The following is a 22,210-nucleotide window of genomic DNA, read 5'->3' as shown; positions in this document are numbered from 1 at the left end:
AAAAACAGGTGGTCATCTAGTCTGGAAAGACAGATAAATAAAAAACAAATGGTCTGTTGGTATTACATTACAATATATGATAAAATAATTTTATCCATGTTTCTAGGCTTTATGGCTATCCTGTTTAGAACTGAAATTCTCTAATAGCAGTTTAGAATATTTATTTTATTTAGCCAAATATTAAGCAGAGACTCAGCTGCTTGAAGCTCCAATATTATAATTTCAAGATGGACCTCAAGTTTTGCTAAACCCTTGAAGATATGAGATTCACCTAAAAATTCTTGTTGCTGTATTTGATAATTCTTATAATTCAGTTTATGAAACATTAAAAAAAATTCCAATTGGGTGCCAGACACCCTGCCAGGAGTTTAGACACAAAAGCAAATGTTGTTGCACTTTAGACACTAAAGTTAATTGTAGTCTAATATGTTACATGTTGAAGTAAAGAGATATGTCAAGGGTCCTCCTGTTCCTCCTGTTTGAAAGGTAAATGAGAGGCATTTAAACCAATCTGTGGGTTTTAGGCAAAGCTTCCTGGGTTAGGTGACCTTCTATGTTGAGATGTGAAGGGTGTATGAGAAGACTTATTAGCCTTTTAAGGAAAAGTAGAAAGAACATTTCAGGCAGAAAAGTAGAACAGAGATGTAGAGGCAAAAAAAAGTGTGGCAGGAAATGAAACTGGTGTGTACCTGGCCCTCAAAGGCTTTTGTGTGTCATGCAGTAGGGCTTTAGCTCATAGGTACGGGGTGGCTAATGAAGGTATCAAAGCAGACAACTTAATTCTCCAGATGTTTTCATATATTGTATATGATATGCCCTATTTCTGTAAGACATTTTTATTGATAACTGTGAAATTAATATTGTGATGAATATTTTTTAAATAGAGCTATTTAAAGGTTTTATAGGGACTCGTTTGTCTTACTTTTGATCACATCACATTGCTGTCTCCCTTCAAGTAAGTTAAGGCCCACATCAAGCCTAACATTTCCTCTGGTACTTCCTTCACTGATCCATATCAGAATTCTTATTGTAATTTTGTGATGGGAGTTAATAAGAGAAAAATCTTCGAGAATAAGTTTGAGGTACTGTATACTTGGAAGCTTAATTTTATCTTACCTTCTGTTACCCTCCGTTTCTAGTGCCTGATTGTGTCTTTAATTGTATACCTCTGTACACACACACATACACATTTACCTACTAAGTCCCTTAGGATTTTTTTTTGTTAGTATAGTCTAATAAAATGTTATGAAATGAATTTCAAATAGATCTAGACATATTGGCAATTTAGAATCAATTATGTGAGTTGTGGTAGAAAACAAAGAAATGGTCTGGAATTGTTGGAGTTAAAGAAAAATTGTTGGGAAATTTAGGAAGATACACAGAGACACAGAGGGTTGACTGATAACCTTCATGTACCCAAGGATTAAATCTTATGTGACAGGCAACCAGATGTTTGTGAAGGGTTTTGACAAAGGGTAACATTCATGCTCCACTACAAGTAAAATTGGCCAAAAGAGAAGAAATGGAAAAATATCTAGGCTGTGGCAACTGGTTCAAGTGCAGTAAATAGAAGGAAAATACACTTACAGGATGCTATATGGATGCCTTAAGCAGTCTGTAGTATAGGTATTTTAACAATAAGTAGGTAAGTGTAAGGTTCTGTTTTCAGAAATGTGCTTGCTCTTTTTTCAGAGACATAGCTTGTATTCCAGCATATTCAGAGCTAGAGTAAAAGGTATCATGATTCAAAAAATGATTTTTGTATTAACATGTATTTAAAAGAACTGCTGATTGCCCAGTGCTGTTTTCAGCTACATTTAGAGTCATAAAAATGCCTGTGGGTACATTCAGCATTTTGATGATGAACAGTACATGTGAGGGGAGGAAAATTTGCTAGGGTAAAAAATTAAACACAAGGCAATGTCCAGTATTAGGAAATACTGTCAAGTAGCTTGATTTAATAAGGCCCTAATTATTTTGTTATTATCTTATCAATCCTTTAAAGGTCAGCTCTTTTTTCTTCTAACATAACTGAATAATAGATATTACAAAACAATATTTACATGTATATTTGGATATCACATTTTAGATTTTGGGAGGGAAGGGGGTCCCAGGAAAAGTCTAGATTTTCACAAGTGATATTCATAATAAAGGTGTGTATTTTAAAGTTACAAATTGTTATTCATTATATAGAATTGTAACTATAACATTAATTCAGAATTTGTTTAATTGTCTTTTCTATCCAGTATTAAACAAGGCATTAGTTCTTGTTTAGTATTTACCTTGAATGCTTATATGGTCTCTGCATAAGAATTGACATATTATTTGGATGGTGGATGCCATCTGCTCTATTTAAATGCAGAGAAAACTCTGAGGCCTTAAAAAAATTGAACAAGAATGTCTCTTGAACCTACAGCCAAGTAAACCCTTAATGTGTAAAGAGATATATTTTGCTGTTGCAAGCGGGTAAGTTCCTGCATTTAGAGTCTAGTCATATATATTCACAGCCATCTTTTTTTCCCAAAGGCATTTGCTCATTATTTGCCTATTATTAAAGTAGTACCTGCTTAGTGTAGATACTTTAAATACCAAGAAAGTAAAAATACTGCCATAATCCCACCACCCAAAGATAACCACTGTTAACATTTTGCCCTAGTTTTCCAGTCTTTTCTTCTATTTGTTTTATATTTTTTGTCACAAATTATCATAGTGTATATACTTTTTGTGTCTTCCTTTTTTCACTTAATATTATAAGAGTTAAAAATATTCTTTGAAAGCATGATTTTTGAGTATATAGTATCCTATTATTTAGGTATATTTAAACACTTTTTGGACTTTGGGTTTCATTCATTCAACAAGTTTCTTTTTTCCATTATTATTAATCCTGTTTCACTGAGCATAAATCTTTTACTACATCTAAGATCCATATTGACTCTTTGGAAACTTGAGAGCAGAAAATATTCATAAGATTAGTTCTGCTGGAGCTCTTAGAGCACTTTGTAGCTGATATATTACAGCATGAGATAAAGATCTTAGATTCTAGAATCTAGATGAGGTGAACATCTCAGAATCAAGAGCCTATACTCTGTCTCTATGATTGAATTGACACATAGTTCTTATATTTCCCAAGGCCTGATCGAAGGACAGTGTTAGGCATGTAGCCCAATTTGTATCCATGATACAGGTACATCCCTTCTTTCTGTATATATGTATGTATAATGCAAATGCTATCGTAAGCAGTCATAGACTCTTACATTTAGAAAAAAATTGTCAAAACCCAAAGATGACCTGAAAAAAAATAGATTGAGCATAGAAATTGGTAACCATTTTGATTTTTCTGAAAAGAATATATGACCATTGTAATCGCATGCCATCAGATCTAAGAAAGTACACAAATAGTTTATCAAAACACAGTTAAAAAAAAGACAGAATTTTAAGAGTTGATTTTAAGCTAACCTGGGGTGAGAGTTTTGTATATGGAAACAGTACAAATTCTCAACAACAGCCGGGGCTGGTGTAGAGAGTGTCTTTGGGTAGAATATTAACAATATTTACTTACTGAACAATCATGATGTACTCTAATGGTTAACACTGTACCAGTGTCATTCTGTATGGGTACGTCATATTTTAATTTTAATCCATAGATTAAAGATAGATTCTATTATAATCCATACTTTAGAGGAAGCAGAATTGAAGCTTTCCTCACTAGTAATTAGAGAAATGCAAAGTAAATCACAAAATTTCATTTCCCTTCATCACACTAGAATAGCCAAAATTAAAGGCCTGAGTGGGACAAATGTTAGCGAGGAAATAATAAGCTCTCCCACCTAGTGCTAGTGGGACTATAAATGGGGGATGGAAAGAAGAAACCAACTTCAGCTGTGTCTATAATGTCTTATTTATTTTTAATTTAAACAAAATATGACAAAGCAATAAGATTGAGAAAGCAAGTGTTTATTAGGATATTTGTATCCCTTCCTATACATTTAAAATCTTTCTTTCTTGTTTTTTAAAGTAGCTATATTTGTTTCCCACATAGCCATAATAAAGTACTGCAGATTAGGTGACTTAAACAGCAGAAATTTATTTTCCCGTAATTCTGGAGAGTAGCGATTTGAGATCACTGTGTTGGCAGGATTGGTTTCTTCTAAGGCCTTTCTCTGTGGCTTGCAGATGTCCTCCTTTTCCCTGTGTCTTCACAGGGTTTTCCTTTTGTGTGTTTCTGTGGCCTAATCCCTTTTTATAAGGGGACATGAGTCCTGTTGGATTTGGGCTCACCCTAATGACCTCATTTTTAACTTAATCACTGCTTTAAAGGCCCTAACTCCAAATACCTTCTGAGGTAATGGGGGCTAGGACTTCAGCATGTGAATTTTGAGGGGAGGGACACAATTGGTCCATAACAGTAGTGAAGTTAAATAATTTAGTTAGGATCTCATAGCTGCTATGATGGATAAATGGGATTCAGACCCAGATGTGATTCAGTCCAAATGTTATTTTCAGAATGCTACACTGCAGCCCTTAAACTACTAGAAATGTACACCAAAACTAGTTAGGTCTTTGTTTCTCCAAAGATCAATGGATTTAGAGGGAAAAAAATTTGACTTAAGAATAAAACCAAGAAAATATAGAAACTGAAAACACTAAACTCTTACCACATTGCTTATTAAATTGAATATAGTTGGCATTTGAATTTAGGAAGATAAAGAACAGTACATGTCAAGTAGAAAATAAGTGGAAGAAAAATGTGTCACAGAAAGACTAAAAGCCCTAGGGAGTTATTGAAAGGGGGTGCTAGAAGAATAACACTGGATCCTTTGTTAGATACACATAGCAGGAAGTCCTATTATAAAATATACACTGTACAGTTACCATATGAATTCAATTAATATGAAATGGTAGTTTTGTTAAAACTGAATACATGTATATATCACAAAGTTGCAGGTAAATATGAGTTCAAGATATAGAACTGTAGAATAAGGCTTTGTATATGGTCAGTAACTTATCCAATAAAATTATAGAGCTTGGTTCTTTGAAAAAGAAAAAAACTCTTAAGACCTATGAAAGTTTGAATTTAATATTGAAATGTAGGTAGTCTGTTAAACAAGTTTTTTTTTTTTTAAAGATTTTTTTTTTTATTTATTTGACAGAGATAGAGACAGCCAGCGAGAGAGGGAACACAAGCAGGGGGAGTGGGAGAGGAAGAAGCAGGCTCATAGCAGAAGAGCCTGATGTGGGGCTCGATCCCAGAACGCCAGGATCACGCCCTGAGCCGAAGGCAGACGCTTAACTGCTGTGCCACCCAGGCGCCCCTGTTAAACAAGTTTTATTTCTTGTAGCCATTCAGAAGTCAATAACATAACTCACAAAATGTGAATTCACTACCAAATTTGGCCATGTAAAATTAAATTTAAAATGAATAATCATTACCTTGCTATGTTAAAATCTTATGCGAAGATATGTTTAAAGAATGAGAGTTTAAAAATGAAATTGAATGATTGCTTATATTAAACTTATAACTATTTATTACGAATTTGGGAGGTCTTGAGGATCTTTACAGTAGTTTTATTCTGAAATAAAGTCAGTAAGTTAGTTTAAGCACCATAGAGGTAATAGAATTTATGTGTGTGCTTTTTTTTTAAATTCCTTCTGGGTAGAATGTGCTGTTTGAATCTTATCTTCTTTCTTTCTTTCTTTCTTTTTTTGGTTGTATCTTACAGCTATATTTGGAGCTGTATAATGTAATGTACATCCTGTCTGTCTGAGAGAACATCTTTTTTTTTTTCCTTAATTGCATTTAAGCTATATCCTGTATCTTCTCTTTTTTTAAATAGGTAAAAATAAGTGACTAAAGAAGCATATCTGGGAGTCATCTAACATGTCGAGGAGGAGATTTGATTGCCGAAGTATTTCAGGCTTGCTAACTACAACTCCTCAAACTCCAATGAAAACGGAAAACTTTAATAATTTTTATACACTTACATCTAAAGAGCTGGGAAGGTAAGGAAATTTTATAATGTGTTTGCTGCTTAAATTCATATTTTGGATTTCTGGGTCTATAGTTCTATAAAATTCACTTGATCGTTTAAAAAAAATGATTAGAAAGAAAGTCATCATATCTGCTATTATTATAAGAGTTTAGTCTTAACTGACTTGGAAATCAAATCTGTGGAGAGTTCACGAGCTTATATGATATATCCCACCTAGATTCAGAGCCCTGATAGGAGGTCAGGGTTCTTATTTGAGGCTGTGCATGGCAACAGGGGGCTTAGCATAGCGGACTGCCAAGTCCAAATTGGGGCTCTCCCATTTCCAAACTTTGTGACCTCAATTAAATTTCTGTAACTCTTAGTACTGTAATTTCCTCATCTGAGAAGTGGGGATGAAGATAATTGTATCTACCTTCTATAGTTGTTATGAGAATTAAATTAGTTAATATTTGTGAAGTATTAAGTAGAATGCTATCAAATTTTGTTAAAAATTTTTAAATTCCTGGAATATTGTGCTGGGCTAAAAAAAATAAATCAGTCTCCTCCTCTTTTTTCCTAAATTAAACAAAAAGAATTAACTCATATTTGATAATTTAATTCTATATGATGAAGAATGCGTTGTGTTCTGTAAGTAAAACCCTGTACTTACACTAATACTGTTTTGGCCTAACCAGAGTGTTAAGGCCAAGGGGTGACCTGAGATTATGAGACCATTTAACACTACCATTTAAATATATATGAAAGTTGTAAAAAATACTAAGTTATTTGTTATAGGTTCAGCATCTTTGAACTTTAATGACCTTTAACAAAGAGTTGAAAGATGGTGATCCATTTCTATCTTCAGTTTGATTTTAGTTCTAGAGGCAGATGTTTGCTTATCTTAAAATGGTTTGCTAAGTCCATGTTTGTATTGATAGATATATAGTAAGATAGTATGATTGATTTTTATATTTGAAAATCTCAATGTGAAAATAAAAGTTAACTGAACCATGAAAAGTAATTCTATTCTTGGTGATCCGGTACATGAAGGGTAGCAACAAGTCCTAGACTTGTTAGATGGTGGATTCAGTCTTTCTTTTGCAAATAAGGATGATAATATTTACTTCATTAGACCAAGAACTAAATGTGAAAGCGTTTTTCATAATTTCTGGCATATTATTTAATTTTATGTGCAAAATATCTGGTGTTTTAATGGTGTATTGAAATATACAGTTTTTCAAACCTTCCAGAATGTTTCTAAGAAATTGTTTAATTCTAAATCTGTCATTATTTCTCTTTGCATTATAATAGGAAGAGTCAGTTTCTTTTAGTTGCTTATATCTCACATGGAATAGTTATAGAATCTTTGCACTGGAAGGATTTCGGTGATCAGTGGTCTTCTAATATAATTCTTTATGCAGCAGTCTTTCCTATACTTTTCCTGACAAGCTGTTTATCCAGCTTCAATTTGAATGCTAGAGTGATGGGGAACTCATTACCTCAGAATGTGTATGTTCCATTTTGTGGGTGCCTCTTAGGCACAGAAGGTTCTCTTTTCTGCTTTGCTAACATCTACCCAATAGACGTAGTTCTTCTTTTGTAGTTGCATGTAATGTCCATGTGAAAATCCTTCAGAGGTTTGAATATGGTTAAACACTGCCAGTTTCCTTAAATGGTCATCTTATGACCTAATTTTCAGACAGCCATCTTTGATCTAGTTACCTTCTTCTGGACCACTTTGTATTTTTCATGGTCAGTCTTAAAATAAGAAGGCCTAGAGTAGACACAGTATTGTCAGTACCCTAACATCTAGACTACCGTAGAGCTTTATTGAGGTATCTTAAGATTCTCTTTGGAGTTTTCTTGCCTTTTTTTTTTTTTTAAACAGCTATGTCGAATATATGCCGTATATAGTATTTTGGTAAAAAACAGATTAAACTGGAAGCCAGTTGACCTGTCTTTACTCTGGATCTAAAATTGTGTGATATACTTAGTTGTGTGATTTCCTTTTCGTTAAGATGAGAGGGTGGACTAGATGTCTCCGAATTTTCTTCTATTGCAAAAATGTTTAGAAACTGCTTTGAACAGGTAATTGAATATGAAAAGCCTTGAACAGTATACACAATAAAGGGTATTCTTTTCCATATTTCTGAGTTACTATTTTGATGGGTTAATGTACATATATTTATTAAATTAGGATATCACGTGGCTTGAAAGTCTATAAAATATTTTTTCTTCCCGTTTGGAGGTTTGGAGAACTTAAACTTTGTGGAGGACAATATTAATAATTCTAAATGGTTTTATAAGTGAGGTACTATCATAAATAAAAAGCATAAACTTGAATCAGGTATATTTTTTAACATTTTAGAGCAAAAACTTATGATAGAATCTGATTAAAACAATTCAGTTTGCTAATATTCCATCTTCTAATATCTTTAGGAAAGAGACCTAACATTATTCTTTAAGTTGATAAGGGCTAATGAGTCACGTGGTAAATACTGATATTTCTAATTAGTAAACCTTGTTCAATTGGAAATCATGATCTTTCACGACCAATAACTTCAAGTTCTTCCAATATTGTTACCAATTTTAATATCCAATAATAATGCAAAATGGCAATTAGGACCATAATATTGTTTCTCTTGAGGCTTTACATCTTCAAGTATGTAAACAAAATTCTAGCATGTGGTGAACTGCAAAGTTCTTTGTAAATCAAGTTGATCTTTCTAAATCACCTTTTTTTAAAAATTAATGTTAAGTGTTAGTGTTTAAGAATTTATTTTTGGGGCGCCTGGGTGGCTCAGTCGTTAAGCGTCTGCCTTTGGCTCAGGGTGTGATCCCAGAGTCCTGGAATCAAGCCCCACGTCAGGCTCCTCTGCTGGGAGCCTGCTTCTTCCTCTCCCACTCCCCCTGCTTGTGTTCCCTCTCTCGCTGGCTGTCTCTCTATCAAATAAATTTTTAAAAATCTTTAAAAAAAAAAAAGAATTTATTTTCCTTCAGCAAACTAAAAGAAAATATATCAAAGTTAACAGTTCATTTTAGGCTATTCTCAAAAAACTTAGCATTGTTCCTGTTTTTTAACATGTTGGGTGTTTTTTCCACCCCTCCCCCAACCGAGGCAAGGTTCCTTAGGACTTCTTGTGGTTAGAAGGGTGAGGCAGATGCGGAAATAAATGTCAGCTTCCTTTGTAGCTTACCCTCCCCCCACCTTTCACATTTTATTGTCTATTCTAGAATGCAGAAGGGTAACTACTAGACCTTTCACTGCTAGGAAATCTAGTCAGCTTTGACTTTTTAGGGTATGAATTAAGTATTATTGTTAAGGGTTTTTAATTTTCTTAAATGTTTCTGTTAAATTTGACATAGGAACATAATGTATAAAAGATTATTTTTTATACTTCTAAACCACAATTAACATTTTAGAATGGGAAACTAATACTTTTTTCTTCCTAAGCCATCTGATAATTATGGTAATTAACAGTATATAAATGAATATATACGTAAAATGTTTTTTAAAAAAGCTTTAAAAATATAAATGCTTTAAGCACAGGATGCAAAATAACACAGTGTATGGTATTGTAGTAGGTGCATAACTCTTGCATTCATTCAACAGGTATTTCAGTTCCTGTTATGTGTTAGCAAAGTGTAGATTTTATAATAACTGTAGTAATTAGAACAGACAGGGTCTCTGCCTTCATGGGGCTTTTATTAAGTCATAAACACTGACAGATAAATAATGACCGATATCATTTGGTCCCCTTTGTACTGGATTAATGAGTTGTGTACTTGTTTAAGAAAGCCTCGTAAGAATACATAAAAAGAATTTAGATAAAGTGCTGCTAGTCAATTTTGCTCCTCATTCCTGAGAAAATTCTGGCTTGCAGATATAATTGGAAAATTACAGCAGAATTTAATTTTCACAATTGGTAGTATAAACTGTTTTTTTTCAGATGTACAATTTTCTTGGCTAACTAGTTTCTGTTTACTGAGTTTTACAAGGTGAATCTTCATAAAACTCAAAATTTCCTTTCTGTTTTAGACACATTTTCACTTCTAAATCTAAGTGAGAATTGGCAGAAGCGAGTTGTACTTCTTTAAAAAACTGTCTTAAAGGGAGGAATTGTTTTGTAGTGGTTAGAAGAGAACGCTAGCAGTTCACATTCCATAGTTTAATTCTTGGCACTCCAATTCCATATATGACCTTTCAGGAGTCATTTAATCTTAGTCTGATTCAATTTATCCAGTATAAACTCTATAAACATGGGTGGATTGATGACCTTTTTGTGTTCTCATTGAAATGCATTGATCAGCATTGCTTTTGCATACAGTGAGAAAGTACCTTATAGTTTAAATTAGACGTTCCAGAGCTTAAAGGAAAGCGTCTAAGAATCGGGTTTGTGCATGCAGATTTATTGAGTTGGTGTAGAAGAGCCAAATTATAGCTTGGCCATACATTTTCAGCTTGGTTTCCAGTGCTTTTCACTGGCGCCAATATTGAAGAAATTTGGAAAATAAAGAGTAGGAATCTTTGTCATCCCAACCCTTGAGAAAAGCAAGTAAAATACAATCAAGCAATACATTTTGTCCCCCATCCCCACTCCAAACACCAGGTTTTGTTAGAAGTCAAACTGGGGAAAGAAGAGTTGTGGAACAAAAGTTCTTCTCCAAAGACCCTTTATTTATACCTCATTTGTTAGTATCTAGAAGGTAATTTGAGCCTTAGGATACAGGTTCTTAATTTTCGATCCCTTGGACTCAGGTTTAGAAGGTTTATAGATGGGCTTTGAAATCTGAAAACCCTCTGGAATTGTATGTAAAGCTTTCTATCTAAGGGCATGTGTACATTTTTCTGGGTAGGCAGTCAGTAGTCTTTATGAGTTTCTTAAAATAGTCTTACTCAAAATAGCTCTAGGTCTTCCGGGAAACTAGATTTTGGGCAAATATAGGCTTAGAATACACATTTGCCAGTGTCTTTTTAAATTTTGGCTGAGATGCTAAGCACTTCTATTGGAAAGAGCTAAACACATACTTATTCCTAAAATGATAAACATGACCTTAATGGGTAGCTGTTGATAACTGTTAATTTTCGTAGTTGATCGTGAAGTATCTCTGGATCCTCACTAGGACACATATATACCTTTGTACCTGTTACAGGCTTCAATATTCAGAGATTGTTACAGGTAATCTTGTTACATGCAATATTAAGAGATTTACTGGTAAAACAACTGCTAAATTTATGATAGAAAACATTAAAGATTGTTAAAAGTGGTGTTGAAAGGCAAAGTGATTACACTATTAAATTAAATGTCAAATACTCATTTTTGCATTCATTTTAATTTTTTGTTTTTGAAGGAAGCTATTTTGATTAGAGAGTGTGGTACTCTATTAAGGGTACAGTCTTTGGAAATAGACCAAGATACGTATATTCTCTGGGGTCTGCAAAATGGAATATCACTTACTATATAGGATTGTTATGATATTTAAACACGAAAATTTATATCAAGAGTATAGCATGGAGTTGGTATGCAGATGAGATCTCCCCCTACAATGATAATGTATTAATAGTGATGAACAAATATAATTCTGTCTTATCCTGTTATTATATTTGCCATTTTCATTTTTATGTGATAGTGCTATAAATTTGATAAAAGTTCATGTAGTATTTGATTCAGTTAAGAGAACATAGATAAATTCCTAATGGCATAGTTTCTTGAAAGGATTAACTCTTAAGTTGGAGTTATAACTGTGTCTGTATTATACTAATATTTTTCATTATGCAAACATTAAAACTGATTGTCCTCATTTCTCCCCCAGAGGAAAATTTGCTGTGGTGAGACAATGTATATCAAAATCTACTGGCCAAGAATATGCTGCAAAATTTCTAAAAAAGAGAAGAAGAGGGCAGGATTGTCGAGCAGAGATTCTACATGAAATTGCCATACTTGAGTTGGCAAAGTCTTGTCCTCACGTAATTAATCTTCATGAAGTCTATGAAAATGCTAGTGAAATCATTTTGATACTGGAATAGTAAGTATACATTTAATAAATTTAAATAAATTTATTGTACTTATTTTAATTGGTGAAATAAGGTGACTTGAAATGTCAAGAACAGGAGTGATAAAAGTATGTCAAGAACTTGTAAAGATTTCTGTTGATAAAATATTAGAAAGACATATATTTGAATATTTTCATACATACACAAAAACTAATTAAACAGCACACACAAAAAAACCGAATGACAACACAACATTTGGGGGATGTGGCAAAATAAGTAAACTTTCATTGCTTTATAGCACAGAAAGTTGATGAGTTTTTGTGCAAAACTTTCTGATGGATAAATAGAATTGAAATTTACATATTTTGTCCATCTCTTTGAAAAACACATCCAAGGAAATGACTCATGGAGAGTAGAAGGGTGAATTTGCATGAAGGTGAAGTTATGCCTACCACATTGTTTGTTGAAGAAACACATTTATTAATATTGTGTAATATGTGAAAAACTGTTAGGAATTATAGCAATAAGAAATAAAACATATCTCTTCCCACAAGTCAGTGAAAAGCTAAAAACACCCAAATATTCAACATTTCATCAGGTTAACCATGGGGAAGGGGTAGAGCATGGTTAAATCAACTGGCTTGTTAATCAGTATATTCACATGTGACTCTAAATAGTACTTTTATTAAGTGACAGTCTGACACATTCTTTGTATGTAAAATGTGTTTGAACATCTGCAACAGTTGGAAGAGATTAGCTAAATTTATGTTTAATAGGCTTTAGGCTCTGATAGTTTTTTATAAAAGAAATCTATTTCATAATAAACTAAAGAAATTAAGTATTCATTTTAGAAAAAAATGCATTATAAATATAAGAATCCTTTTTAGCGGTTAACCTGCATCATCATTTTTCAGAATTTAGAAGTATATTAACCATTAATATTAGTATTCAGTTATTTTAAGGATGAAGAAGTTTATTTATATATTTGTAAAAAATCAATATATTTTTGTACCAGGAAATTTGATTGCTTAGAATCAACTTGTAAATAGGAAAATGCTTATTTTGCAAAATGTTAAACTGATGACTAGTTCATTTAAGAATGAATACTATGTACATTTCCCAGAACACCAGTATACAAATTAAGGTATATTATAGCACCTTCAAAATAAATTAGAAATGTAGAAATACCCACAGTACTACCAATATGATTTCATTTTTCATACATTTTGTGATTAGTCAGATTCTTCCCCTAACCTTTAAAAAATTAACTACTTGTATGACACTGCATGTTTGAAGTATATGAAAATTAGCTAACATTTTTCAAACACTGTAATGGAATACTAGTTTTGGCGAGTGAAAAAATAGGAGCGTTGACTACTTTCATAAAATTTTCTTTGGGGGGTTTATCTAAATAGCAACGACAAGATAACATCAAAAAATTTTGGCACATTTTATGGTTGGACCTTGTTCGTACTCCAAAAATTGATTCAGGTACCCTACCCAGTAAACTGAATTCTGTAAGGGCAGAACTGTACCTCATGGCTGAAGTGTAGCAAGCACTCAGTAAATGTGTTAGATGGATTTAAAATAATTTCTTACTAGAGCAACTAAGACCTACTAAAATTTATTACTAGAACTTTGGTTTAATCGCTGTTCCTATCATTTTCGGGGTGGCATTGTCACATCAGATAATCTCAAAGGTAAAAATTTGGTCAGACAGGCTTAGTTGTTTTAATAAGGTGGCATAATTTTTTTATATGGTGAAAATAAAACAATGGGATCTTTTATTCTAATAACAATTACCAATCTGATCCCCTTCTCAAACCATCCTACATACTTTTCTTCCTTGACTTTTTTATTGCAAAATTTCAAATCTACAGAGAAGTTGAAAGAGCAGTACAATTAACACTCATACTCTTTAGTTTGATTTACCAATTGGTTGACATTTTACCACATTTACTGAATCATTTGAAAGATGGTATATAACACATAGGTTTGCATAACAGTGTAATTATACTAAAGTACTATTATCACACACACACAGTGTATATACAAATACATAAGCAGATGCATGCAAACACTCCAAGTTTTTTAATTTGTTGTTTGATGTCCCATCGGGGCAAATTCTTCTAACAGAGAAAGAAGGGATATACCTGAATATACCTTCCAAGGCAATGATAATGATACAGGTGTCTTTTCTGACTATAGAGGTGTCTTTTTCTTCTCAGTAGTCACTGCTCTTGGGTGGCTTGTTTTAACAAAGCATCTGCTTGTCTACTACTCACTGCTTCCTTTTATGCTCCCAGTTTCTGCTAACTTCTGCAGTCTGCTTCTTGTGTTATCTCTTCTTTCCCTCCTCTTAGCTCCTCCTAATTTTCTGTTTCTCATAGCTCTACCTACATCCCTCTTTTATGGGAAAAATGGCAGTCCTACAAAATACACTGGTCAGCTTGCCAAACTGAAAAGAAGAAGCAATCTGGTTGGCTGGCAAGCATATTTGTTTGATTTTGTTATTGAAACAAAACACCTTTAGGATACTTTTCCTGTTTACAAAAGTAATAGCTATGTATTGTGTTAAATAAATTTACCTTTTAAATTGTGTTAAATAAAATTACTTTTATGGTATATTCTTATATTTTAAAATTACTCTTATTTTTTAGTGTGTGCCTGTGTACCTTTAGAAACAAAATTGTTAGTTTGGGAATATTCATTGTAACACTCTTTTTTCATTTAAGAATATATTGTGTGTATTTTTATATGTATACTGTGTTTCTAAAAATGAATTTTAATTTAGCAAAGACTTTTTAAATTGCCTTTAAAAATCAGAGTTCAGTAAGAAGCCCCCCAATTCAGAAAGGTTACGTGTTTGCAGGCTTGGAATTAAAATTTGTTTACTTATTATAAGAATACTTATATTTACTGAATGTGTTACCATGTGTCAGGCACTGTCATAGATATTTATAGATCTGCTTTGATCTCTAAAACATCTGTTGTGTCCAATAGTTTACATGGCTTATCTAATTTAATTCTTATAGCAATCCAATGAAGCAGGAGCTATCGTTATTCATCATGTATCATTGTGTTACAGTAAAGGAAACAGAGGCAATATTTTGTCCCAATTTATGCAGGTAGTTAGCAGCAGAGCCAGAATGGAACCCAGGCAGTCTTGAATTTCAGTAGGTACCCTAAGCAACCTACTGTCTTATCTCATATGTCCTAGCCACCAGGGAGTGCTTTACATTCTTTTTCTTAGTTTGTTTTCTTGTATTTTTTGAATTTTTGAATTAGTGGAGGGTTCTGGCTATTGGATTAATGTTAGTGAATGTGTGCTACATGGACTCAATTTTGTATTGGCAGAGAGGAGAAGACCCCATGTACAAGCAGCTCAAATTAATCACTGGGTTCTTAAAGATCATCATTCCTCCATGTTCTAATCCTTCTAATCCATCATTCTCCCCCGTCTCACTCTTACACCTTGGGTTTTCATATCTTAATAGTGGATGTAAATCCTATATTTTATACAGTTTTCTTATAATTTAAATTATTTGGTCTGGTTTCTTATCAAATAATTCTTATTGAACAAAGAACTCATTCTAAGAATCTAAAGCATCATCTCTTTATTTTCTTATTTGCTTATGATTGCATTAGTAATATTATCTGCAGTATCTTTGCAGGAATATTTAGGCCACTTTCTGTTTTAAGAGGATTTGTTTCATTAAAACTAAATAATGTGACCGGAAAGGGAAGGTAGTGAGGGTGTCACTGGCAGCCTGGCCTGGGGAGTCCCTCTTACCTCAGGAGACTTTGAGCAGGACTGTGACAAACATCTGACCTGCAGACCGAGGGACCACCAAGGGTAGTCTATATATAACTATTCATAAAGATTAATTTATTTTTTTGTAGGTGAACACGAATTTCTAATATTGTCTTCCTATACCTTATTTTTGAGTTTAGTTCTATAACTATAAATTTTATAGCAAACTAACTTTTTAATACTCAGATTGTCCTTACCATGATATCTTGAGACAGGTGTGTTGTTTTTTATGAATTTTCTTGGAGTTTCAGGCGTTGGGGGAAGTTGAAGTGTAATTATAATTGGAGTTATTACAAGTACTCCTTACCAGCTGTCCCACACAGTTATCTCTGGAATATAATAAAGTGCAAAGCAGCAAATCTCTGCAGTCTCTAACTGGCACAGATTGGTAGAGATGGCTTAGTTACAAGTTACATCTGCAATGGGAAGGGTCAGTCCTGTGTATTTCAGTGTAGGACTTCAATTGACCACCATTATTTTTTCTTCTTATAGGTCCTAATGCACATGACATGCTTCTTCCTCTTGACAGTCAATGAGACTTCGAGTTTCAGTTTCAGCTTCTCTGAAGAATGACTGCCTCTTCCATCATTCATTCATTCATTCATTCATTCATTCAACAAACACTTTTACTGAACACCTTCTACATGCCAGACACTGTCCTATTTTACCACATAGAATATGCTTTGCTTGAGATATTCTTAAACATACCTTATACATTTGTTGAATAACCACCTAGATTTTTTTGCATTTTTTAAATTTAGTCCTCAAAAAAAAAAATCTATTGAATTCAGTGATTTCGATTCAGTTTTACAGATGGGGAAAGGCAAATAAGTGACTGATCCTAAGTTATATTGCTGGTAAATAGCAGATTTGGGATATATATTTATATTGTTTTATTCCAGACATAGGGACTTTTTTTCTATGCCTTTGTCAACATTCTTTAGATTTTCAATTCTTTTAAAAAAATAATAAAAGATTTGCAAAGTTGCAATACAGGGTATTGGTTAAGAATGCAGATTTTCACCCATATCATACAGCTTCAGATTCTGGTTCCCCATTTACCATGTGACCTTGTACAAGTAGCTAAACCTCTTTGTACTTGTTTCTTCATTAGTAAAATGGAAATAACTACCTACCCCACATGGTTGTCATGAGAATCAAAAATGATGATATTTATATCTATATATAAGTGAATAAAATGAAGAGCAGAGCTGAGTTCAGAGTGTTAGCTATTAATTTTTTGTGTCATTAAAGCAGATTATAATGTTATTAAATTATAAAGCAATTCAGTTTTATTTATTAATTATACAAGTATTGGTACTCAAAATTTGAAATATTCTTGTCATTTACTTTCTTCCTTAAAGATCTCTCCCACCCTCCCTGCCCCCAATATCTTAAGTGTTTGTGTCTATATAAAGAGACTAAAGTTTAGATACTAGCTTTGTCTTTTACTTAACAGTTGTACTGTTTTTAAAAGTTGCACTTTTAGGTCAATGATTTTTCAAGTTTCTATTATTTAACTTTCATTTCAGTGCTGCAGGTGGAGAAATTTTCAACTTGTGTTTACCTGAGCTGGCTGAAATGGTTTCTGAAAATGACATTATCAGACTCATTAAACAAATACTTGAAGGAGTTTGTTATCTACATCAGAATAACATTGTACACCTTGATTTGAAGGTAATGTAACATATGATTTTAATTAATACAACATCTTTGTTCCTTCTGCTCTTGGGATGCATAATTGCAAGCTGGTATTGGTAGTAAGCAACAGTCCGATCGTGCCCCTCTGTACAGCAGTGGTGCACTCCTTGTTTACTCGTGTGCTACATGGACTGAATTTTATATTGGCAGAGAGGAGACTGCATGTGTGAGCAGCTCAAATTGATCACTGGGTTCTTAAAAACCATCATTCCTCCATGTTCTAATCCTTCTCACTCTTATACCCTGGATTTTACCACTTCTCACTCTTTACCCTGTTCTAATCTACATCTCACTCTTATACCCTGGATTTTCTCATCTTGTAATGTGGTCCTACCTCTAAATACTCTAGTCTGATCTCTATCTCTGAAGCTAACCTCCAATTAGTCCTCATTTAGTTGCTCCCATTATATTCATTCATCTTTACCTTGAAACTTTTAGTCTTTTGGCTCTTCTTTTTTTTGCCCCCCCCACCATTCAGGCCGCTTATTCCTCAAGCCCTGAACTACCACTTCAACCTCTTATGTTATTATCCTTTCTGCGTATCCTTCCCCCACAGCCATCCAAAATTTCAGTCAGTCTGTCTCTTATTTTTTTGAACATTGAACTCTTCTCTTTGTATACAACTCTCCCTGTTGCATGATCCTTTGTCCTTTACTATCACTTTCACAATAATGGTGATTTCCAGCTCTCTTGCCTATAGCCCAGGCTTCTCTCCTAAACTCCAAATTATTTTCTCCGACTGCAGATTAGACCATTGGGATATCTTGTAGAAACTTTAAAATGTACACGTCTCAAACTAGACTTACTTTTTCTCTTTATCTTACCCCATTTTCAAAAGAAAAAGAAAATCTGTTCATCTGTGTTGGGTCCCTCCATGGAAGAGGGGTAGTATTTACTATATCTAACAGCCCTGCCATGTCCCTTACCAATAAGATATTGGAAAAACAACAGTATCATAAAAATCAGGATAATCGTGCCCCCACAAACTTCCTGTTGGGTTTTTTTCCTGCTAAGGACAGACCAGTCGCGTGTATTACCTAAACACCACACAGCCTTTGTAGTCAGGGATGGCAAACAGCTTGCTTTATATATCCTAAAGCCTGTGATTGATAACAATAGATCCAGTTACCCTTGTCTCTTCTCCTTTAATGTCTCTCTGATTTAATAATAAAGAAGCATGGGGTTCTCCCAAAGTTAGACTTATGATTCTTCTCACAGACTTTGAGAGCGGCACCTTGGCAGCTATATGGGTTATGACAGTGGCAGGGAATTTTGTAATAGATCTCAGGCCTTTGCTTTGTAAAGCAAAGTCACATAGTTCTAGGAAGCAATGACTGAAACCTTCCATACATCCATATCTCTTATCGTCTGAGCTAAAAACCTGGCAACAATCAAACCCAGAACCATCATACTATACTGGACCATTTTCTGTTTCTGGAAATGTATACGTTTTTTTATTATTCCTTCCTTTCTTCTTTCATGCTGTTCCTTAAAGTGGGTTTCTAACTGACATACTCTTATTTATCCTATAAGGTTCAGCTTAAATATTATCTCTACAGTAAAAGCTTCTTAGACTTTATAATATGCAGAATTAAGTAGTCTTGTCTTTATTACTGAGTATATCTCATAGTCAGTTAATCAATCCAAATATTCATCTAATTTCTTTTTTGTCCAAACTAAGAATCCTCTGAGTATATTTTTAATTTTATTTACCGTTGAGTGTAAAGCTTTTCCTAAACAAGTAGTTCAGTAGATGTTTGGTGAATGACTCAGTGAAATGTGTAATAGCTAAACAATTTACTCCAATCTGAGAATATTATTCTTTTATTGTTGTATATTACTTATCATTTTTATTATGCTTTATTTAGCCACAGAATATATTATTGAGCAGCATATACCCTCTTGGAGATATAAAAATTGTAGATTTTGGAATGTCTCGAAAAATAGGGAATGCATGTGAACTTCGGGAAATCATGGGAACACCAGAATACTTAGGTAAGAATTTCTTTTTCTTTTCTACACCATTTTGAAATGTATCAACTAAATGATACCTCTATGAAACTGTATTTTAGAGCATGTAATTCCAGGATATGTTTAGTTCAGGTATTTTAATGCATTGAAATTTGGTTATGACACATTTAAATGAACTTTAGTGTACATAGGATTATTGAGACTTTCACAACAATTCATAGGACATAGGACATTATAAGTTTAAAAGTTAATGTTTAAAGCTCATCTAGGAAGCATAATTTGCTCATTATGTTATTGTAAATACATATGATTCTCTTTACCCTGAAAAGAAAAAGTTAAATTAGTGTAATAAAATAACACAAACTAACTCTTAACATACAGTAATAAAACTAAAACTAAAATTTTTAAAAAGATTCTAGTGTCTAAAATTTTACTTCTTCATAATTGTTTTTCCTAAGATTGATCTTAGTGATTAAAAACAAACAAACCTACATAGCTACTGGTTATTCCAAGAATATTATTGGTATTTTTGAACCATCTGGTTATATAATTTGCTCAACGTTTGATATGTTTAAATGTCTAATCACAAGATAATTAATACTGTGCTAAATTTCTATTAATTTGATATTACTAGGTCTTTAAAATTAAAACCAGTTTTAATTTATTATAAAATAATGTTCATGTTTTTATTTTTTAATTTTTTTTAAAGATTTTATTTATTTATTTGACAGAGATAGAGACAGCCAGCGAGAGAGGGAACACAAGCAGGGGGAGTGGGAGAGGAAGAAGCAGGCTCATAGCGGAGGAGCCTGACGTGGGGCTCGATCCCATAACGCTGGGATCATGCCCTGAGCCAAGGGCAGATGCTTAACGACTGCGCCACCCAGGCGCCCGATGTTCATGTTTTTAAATTTGTCATACTAAACTTGAATTTTATTTTTGCTTTCAGCTCCAGAAATCCTGAACTATGATCCTATTACCACAGCAACAGATATGTGGTAAGATATTGCTAGTTACCTAAATCTTTTATTACATGTTGGGTAGTGTATGTTCTAGTGTTCTTTGATTCCAAATGTAAATAATAAGGCTTTCTATAAAAGATTTTTCTCAAGTATCATTACTATGCCACAAGAAGACATTTACCTGTCCATTCTTTTTAAGTGATACTTTGGCTGTGATCCAAAGATACAGAAGTAAATAGGAAAATCCCTTTCCGGGAGGAATAAAGAAACAAAGTAGTTGCAGTAATGTGCAACGTTTTCTGTAGTAAGGTAAAATACTTAATGAGCATGGAGGAAGCAGCAGACAAGCACCAGATGGAAGATATCTGATCTAGGTCTGGAAGAATTAGGAAGGTACTTGCTATGCAGAAAAATATGGTCAGGTTCTGCAAAAGTTTAGTTTTATGAGATGATATCTCTAGGGTATTGTAAGTTTTTGTGGCAAGCAAAATGATATTTTGAATATCAGATATCATAGAGAGTAAAACTGGAATTCCTACTGGAACTTTAGTTGGGACCACAGTGGGGGCTGACTTCACAGGCCAAGTGGAAGAGTTTAGACTTATTCCCTGTGTTCCATGTAACTGTAATCAGCTTGCCAAGGAAAAACCGTCCTTGGCTAAATAAGTGGGAAACATGTACTGTATGTATTGTCTTTTTTGGCTTCTGAGCACCAGACTTGTCATTAATATGTTTAAAGCTCTGAAAAGTTTTGCAATGAAAAAAAGTCTGCCTGCCCAACTTGTGCTTTGCCAAACTTGTTGACTCTATTTGCACTGAACTCCTGTTCATGTCTTACAGGTCATTACTGTGGCATTGACACCATTTAGGAAATGCTGCCCTTTGAGCAGCTTTGTGTACTCAGGAACAGGTGTCTGAGTGAAGGGCAGACTATAGATATCATGATATATCTTTAAGTCATTATATTTATAATTATGTAACACATGTGTATTCCTCTCATGTTCCTTTTCTGTGAGACAGACTTTGAAATAACATAGTTATTTTGGTTTTAATAATATAGGAAGTTTGAAAAGCAATTTAAGTTTATAGATTAACTGTATAAGTTTTGAGGACAAGAATATGTTGAGGATCAATTTTATATATAAATGTTTCAGATTAACATGTGTTTTAAGTTCTCCTCTTGTCCCTTATTTGTTTTTCAGGAATATTGGCATAATAGCATATATGTTGTTAACTCATACATCTCCATTTGTGGGAGAAGATAATCAAGAAACATACCTCAATATTTCTCAAGTTAATGTAGATTATTCAGAAGAAACTTTTTCATCAGTTTCACAGCTGGCCACAGATTTTATCCAGAGGCTTTTAGTAAAAAATCCAGAGTAAGTTATAACATTAAGTACTGTTACAAAATGAATACTATATGTCTACTGAGAAAGATACATTCTAAAACAGTATACAGTTATTAGAAGTATGCTCTCAAGTTTCAGATAAAATAGGAAGAAAGGTGGTGTAAGAGATCATTACATAACAAACCGGTGACTTCAAACAAAAAAAATATACCACAGGAAATTTTGGAGTAAAGAGAAAATTTGGGTTATTTCTCTCTCAGCCTGCTACTAAACCCTGAAATTCCCTAAAATAATTGGAAATAGGTTTACAATACACATGGCTGGCTATGATAGACTTTGTAGTGAATAATTTGTAGACAAGTAATTATAGTTATGTGGCAAATATAAATTACCGATTGTCAGATTCTTAAGGGTCAGATGCTCTTTGACCACCTGCAAAAAAAGGG

At 33.3% G+C, this 22,210-nt stretch overlaps 1 protein-coding gene across 1 annotated transcript in view; it reads left to right on the top strand.

Moving 5' to 3' along the window:
• STK17B (serine/threonine kinase 17b) overlaps positions 1-22,210 on the top strand; it is a 31,359-nt gene that overhangs the window by 3,714 nt on the left and 5,435 nt on the right. Inside the window, exons 2-7 of the mRNA XM_002917153.4 lie at positions 5,835-6,000; positions 11,784-11,996; positions 17,311-17,455; positions 19,348-19,474; positions 20,400-20,448; positions 21,615-21,794. Coding sequence (XP_002917199.1) covers positions 5,879-6,000; positions 11,784-11,996; positions 17,311-17,455; positions 19,348-19,474; positions 20,400-20,448; positions 21,615-21,794 — 836 coding nt within the window. The 5' untranslated portion in view covers positions 5,835-5,878. The remainder of the gene's footprint in view (positions 1-5,834; positions 6,001-11,783; positions 11,997-17,310; positions 17,456-19,347; positions 19,475-20,399; positions 20,449-21,614; positions 21,795-22,210) is intronic.

This window comes from Ailuropoda melanoleuca, chromosome 2, assembly GCF_002007445.2.
Source record: "Ailuropoda melanoleuca isolate Jingjing chromosome 2, ASM200744v2, whole genome shotgun sequence".
NCBI lineage: Eukaryota > Metazoa > Chordata > Mammalia > Carnivora > Ursidae > Ailuropoda > Ailuropoda melanoleuca.
The sequence above is the reverse complement of the archived record's forward strand: the minus strand, read 5'-3'. Positions and strand labels throughout refer to the sequence as shown.